The 6,000-nt window shown below is 42.9% G+C and overlaps 1 protein-coding gene across 1 annotated transcript in view; it reads left to right on the forward strand.

Moving 5' to 3' along the window:
- The window catches only part of LOC144805668 (uncharacterized), a 51,124-nt gene extending 45,559 nt beyond the window's left edge, over positions 1-5,565 (forward strand). Inside the window, exon 2 of the mRNA XM_078672180.1 lies at positions 2,967-5,565. Coding sequence (XP_078528306.1) covers positions 3,625-5,565 — 1,941 coding nt within the window. The 5' untranslated portion in view covers positions 2,967-3,624. The remainder of the gene's footprint in view (positions 1-2,966) is intronic.
- Positions 5,566-6,000: the final 435 nt, after the last annotated feature.

Here is a 6,000-nt window from a genome sequence, read left to right on the forward strand (position 1 = left end):
TGTGTTCTGAGCCCCTCCTTCTCCCCCCGGACCCACCAAGGATGTTTGGTCTGTGTGTAAAGGCGCTTTCGTGTACTGGATTCATGTGAGGTGCCGAGCCCATTTCAGGTGTCTCCCTTGTAACTACGTAGCATCTAAAGTTGTGCGCTGTTCAATAACGTTAGTGACTATCTGCATTCTCTCCTCTCACTGCATGCCCCCCGCTGCTTTTTAGAGTCTCTCCTCGTATTGACATTCTTTGTAAAGCAGATGACCCTTGTAGGGAAGATTATAATCTCTCTGACACCCCTTGGTACATAATATCCCATACCTGGGTAAAAAAAAAACAGACTCTGCATCATTTACTATATGGTAATCCTTCCCTAAAATATTGCTCATTTTGCCCATGCTTCAGTCCATATAAAACTAGTCTTTGCCCTCCCACCCTCTTGTCCACACAGTACCCTGGATCCCGCCAGCTATTACATGCTCACCTCTCAAGAGAACTTACAGACAGAATAGAAGTTTTCTTGCTGGTGGACACTAAACACTTTCTGTTAGTAACTCCACTGGGTGCAATCCTATTGGTGCCTCGCCTGTGTTATTGCATTGCTTGCATTAGATTCTCCACGTGCCTGGCCTGTGTTATTGCATTGTTTGTAATAGATTCTCCACGTGCCTGGCCTGTGTTATTGCATTGCTTGCATTAGATTCTCCACGTGCCTGGCCTGTGTTATTGCATTGTTTGTATCAGATTCTCCACGAGCCTGGCCTGTGTTATTGCATTGTTTGCATCAACCCTAGTGCCTGGCCTGTGTTATTGAATTGTTTCCACCAACCCTAGTGCCTGGCCTGTGTTATTGCATTGTGTGCATCAGATTCTCCTAGTGCCTGGCCTGTGTTATTGCATTGTTTGCCTCAATCCTAGTGCCTGGCCTGTGTTGTTGCATTGTTTGCATCAACCCTAGTGCCTGGCCTGTGTTATTGAATTGTTTCCACCAACCCTAGTGCCTGGCCTGTGTTATTGCATTGTGTGCATCAGATTCTCCTAGTGCCTGGCCTGTGTTATTGCATTGTTTGCATCAATCCTAGTGCCTGGCCTGTGTTGTTGCATTGTTTGCATCAACCCTAGTGCCTGGCCTGTGTTATTGCATTGTTTGTGTCAGATTCTCCTAGTGCCTGGCCTGAGTTATTGCATTGTTTCTGTCAGATTCTCCTAGTGCCTGGTCTGTGTTATTGCATTGTTTGTGTCAGATTCTCCTTGTGCCTGACCTGAGTTATTGCATTGTTTGCATCAGATTATCTTGGTGCCTAGCCTGTGTTATTGAATTGTTTGTGTCAGATTCTCCTAGGGCCTGGCCTGTGTTATTGCATTGTTTTCATCAATCCTAGTGCCTGGCCTGTGGTATTGCGTAGTTTGCATCAGATTCACCTAGTGCCTGAACTGTGTTATTGTATTGTTTGCATCAGATTCTCCTAGTACTGGCGGCCTGTGTTATTGCATTGTTTGCATCAATCCTAGTGCCGGCCTGTGTTATTGAATTGTTTCCACCAACCCTAGTGCCAGGCCTGTGTTATTGCATTGTTTGCATCAATCCTAGTGCCTGGCCTATGTTATTGAATTGTTTCCACCAACCCTAGTGCCTGGCCTGTGTTATTGCATTGTTTGCATCAACCCTAGTGCCTGGCCTGTGTTATTGCATTGTGTGCATCAGATTCTCCTAGTGCCTGGCCTGTGTTATTGCATTGTCTGCATCAGATTGTCCTAGTGCCTTACCTGTGTTATTGCATTGTTTGCCTCAATCCTAGTGCCTGGCCTGTGTTGTTGCATTGTTTCATCAGACTATTCTAGTGCGTGGCCTGTGTTATTGCATTGTTTGCGTCATGTTTTCCTAGTGCCTGGCCTGTGTTATTGCATTGTTTGCATTACGTTTTCCTAGTGCCTGGCCCGTGTTATTGCATTGTTTGCATCAGCACTAGTGTCTGGCCTGTGTTATTGCGTTGTTTGCATAAGATTCTCCTAGTGCCTGGCCTGTGTTATTGCATTGTTTGCATCAGATTCTCCTAATGCCTTGCCTATGTTCATGCATTGTTGTCATCATATTCTCCTAGTGCCTGCTGTGTCATTGAATTGTTTACATCAGATTCCTTAGTGCCTGGCCTGTGTTATTGCATTGTTTGCATCAGTTTATTCTAGTGCTTGGCCCATTTATTGCATTATTTGCGTCAGATTCTCCAAGTCCCTGGCCTATGTTATTGCATTTTTGTTTTTTTAGCAGAGTTATATATAGCGCAAACTTGACCCGAAGGTATCGGGTATCAGAGCGCTTTACACGAGCACCAGTTGCATTACATGAGGACACATTAATTTTTGTTAGGCACGGGGAGATTAAGTGATTTGCCCAGAATCACAGGATGTTGCGCATCCTTGCCGAGACGCGAACCTGGTTCCACAGAGTTGAGGTCGACCGCGCTAGCCATTAGGCCAACTCCTTTCTCCATTGTATTGAAGTGTTGCATTGCATTGTTTGCATAAAATCCTTCTAGTGCATGACCTGTGTTATTGCTTTGTTTGCATCAGATTCTCCTCGTGCTTGGCCTGTCTTATTGCATTGTTTGCGCCAGATTGTCCTCGTGCCTAGCCTCTGACTGCAAGGAACACTGCACTCTTCCTGCAGTTTGAATCTACTTCCTATTTATGTAGCAACAGACAGCACAACATGTCTGTCAGAGATATTGCAAGGTCAGAAACAGTAAATAGGTAAGTAGGTATGATGGAAAACAAACTGTTGAGTAAGATTTTCAATGAAGAAGCTGCTTTGATAGACGGCAAAACATCCATGTGTTAAATATCATCAGTAGGACAATGGTACATGGAATGATAATGGTAGGTTTATTTACACTTCTGTGCAGTGCGTGTCACTTATTGTTCTTTTCTTCCACTCTCATTGGATGGTAGTAATTTTAAATATCTTTACATCCAACAGAAAACCATCCTTGAATGTATGAAATGACCATCTATAATGAAGCTAATGTCGTAAGTCTTCAATAATAGCTGAAATAATGAGCTACAGTATTCAGCAAAACATCAGTGCAGTCGGCGACAGAGGAACCTGCACACAAACTGACAGATCCCGGATGAAACATCAAGGGCAGTTCAGTGATTGTAAGAGGCTGAGCTGTGCACCTCCACGCCACGAGACGAAGAAATGACCTCTACAAAATTATGGCAACACCAATAACAAACCGCCTCCTGTATAAACAAGAGTCCAACACCAGCTTTGATCGTGGGATCAGTATGATGTGATTACGGCAGAGCTCTGTTTTCTAATATAATGACAAGCCATCATTTAGTACTCTAGGTGAATTGTAAACTCTTTCTGGGTAACTCACAACAGCCAGAGAAAAGCACAACAGAGCGGAGCCAGACAATTGACGGGTAAAGGAAAGAGGAGTTCTTGTATCTACAATACAACAGACTATCGCAATTTGCACCGGCCAAAAGGAAGATACATCTTTACCCGCAAGCGTGCATAGCCATAATCCAATATAAAGGCACAATCACCTACAAAGACACCTTCTACGTATTAGGAGTGTGGCAAATGTTTGGTGGCTATTGCATTTTATTGTTAAAACAGAAATCAAATGTGTAAAATACTGCACACACAGTCAAGGGATATAGACAAATATATACCCGACCCACAGACACTAACCAAGAAAGAAGATTCATACACATGCAGCAAGAGCTTTAGTTTGTCATCACTACTCAAGCTTCATCAGCACACGAACACAGGACAAAAACCTTTCAAGTGCAGTGAATGTGTAAAGAGCTTTAGGCGATTATCAGTGCTTCAAAGTCATCTGCACACACACATGGGGGAAAAACTATTCAAGTGCACTGAATGTGCAAAGTACTTTAGTAACTTATCAGAACTACAAAGACACCAGCGAACACACACAGGGGAAAAGCCATTCAAGTGCAGTGAATGTGTGAAGAGCTTTAGTCAGTTATCAAGCCTACAAGGACATCAACGAACACACACAGGAGAAAAGCCATTTAAATGCAGTGAATGTGCAAAGTGCTTTAGTGAGTTATCAAACCATCGAAGACATCAGCGAACACACACGGGGGAAAAGCCATTTAAATGCAGTGAATGTGGGAAGCGCTTTAGTCGTTTATTAAGCCTACAAAGTCATCAGCGAACACACACAGGGGAAAAACCCTATCATTGTAGTGAATGTGACAGTAGTTTTCGTGACTCTTCAGCATTAAGGAATCATCAGCAAACTCACACAGGAGAAAAACGATTCAAGTGCAATGAATGTGGGAAGAGCTTTAGTCGATTATCAGACCTACAAAGTCATCAGCGAACACACACAGGGGAAAAGCCATTCAAGTGCAGTGAATGTGCAAAGTGCTTTAGTGAGTTATCAAACCTTCGAAGACATCAGCGAACACACACGGGGGAAAAGCCATTTAAATGCAGTGAATGTGTGAAGAGCTATAGTCAATTATCATACCTACAAAGTCATCAGCGAACACACACAGGGGAAAAACCCTATCATTGTAGTGAATGTGACAGTAGGTTTCGTGACTCTTCAGCATTAAGGAATCATCAGCAAACTCACACAGGAGAAAAACGATTCAAGTGCAATGAATGTGGGAAGAGCTTTAGTCAATTATCAGTGCTTCAAAGCCATCAGCGAACACACACGGGGGAAAAACCATTCAAGTGCAGTGAATGTGCAAAGTGCTTTAGTGGGTTATCAAACCTTCAAAGCCATCAGCGAACACACACGGGGGAAAAACCATTCAAGTGCACTGAATGTGCAAAGTGCTTTAGTGAGTTATCAAAACTTCGAAGACATCAGCGAACACACACGGGGGAAAAGCCATTTAAATGCAGTGAATGTGTGAAGAGCTATAGTCAATTATCATACCTACAAAGTCATCAGCGAACACACACAGGGGAAAAACCCTATCATTGTAGTGAATGTGACAGTAGTTTTCGTGACTCTTCAGCATTAAGGAATCATCAGCAAACTCACACAGGAGAAAATCGATTCAAGTGCAATGAATGTGGGAAGAGCATTAGTCGATTATCAGACCTACAAAGACATCAGCGAACACACACAGGGGAAAAGCCATTCAAGTGCAGTGAATGTGTGAAGAGCTTTAGTCGGTTATCAAACCTTCAAAGTCATCAGCAAAGTCACAAAGGATTAAAGCCATTCAAGTGCAGTGAATGTGTAAAGAGCTTTAGTCGGTTATCAAACCTTCAAAGCCATCAGCGAATACACACGGGGGGAAAACCATTCAAGTGCACTGAATGTGCAAAGTGCTTTAGTGAGTTATCAAACCTTCGAAGACATCAGCGAACACACACGGGGGAAAAGCCATTTAAATGCAGTGAATGTGTGAAGAGCTATAGTCAATTATCATACCTACAAAGTCATCAGCGAACACACACAGGGGAAAAACCCTATCATTGTAGTGAATGTGACAGTAATTTTCGTGACTCTTCAGCATTAAGGAATCATCAGCAAACTCACACAGGAAAAAAACGATTCAAGTGCAATGAATGAATTTGGAAAGAGCTTTAGTCGATTATCAGACCTACAAAGACATCACCGAACACACACAGGGGAAAAGCCATTCAAGTGCAGTGAATGTGTAAAGAGCTTTAGTCGGTTATCACAACTTCAGTGTCATCAGCAAACACACACGGGGGAAAAGCCATTTAAATGCAGTGAATGTTTAAAGACCTTTAGTCGATTATCAGCGCTTCAAAGCCATCAGCGAACACACACGGGGGAAAAACATTCAAGTGCAGTGAATGTATGAAGAGCTATAGTCGATTAACATACCTACAAAGTCATCAGCGAACACACACAGGGGAAAAACCCTATCATTGTAGTGAATGTGACAGTAGTTTTCTTGACTCTTCAGCATTAAGGAATCATCAGCAAACTCACACAGGAGAAAAACGATTCAAGTGCAATGAATGTGGGAAGAGCTTT

Source organism: Lissotriton helveticus, assembly GCF_964261635.1.
Source record: "Lissotriton helveticus chromosome 1_1 unlocalized genomic scaffold, aLisHel1.1 SUPER_1_unloc_18, whole genome shotgun sequence".
NCBI lineage: Eukaryota > Metazoa > Chordata > Amphibia > Caudata > Salamandridae > Lissotriton > Lissotriton helveticus.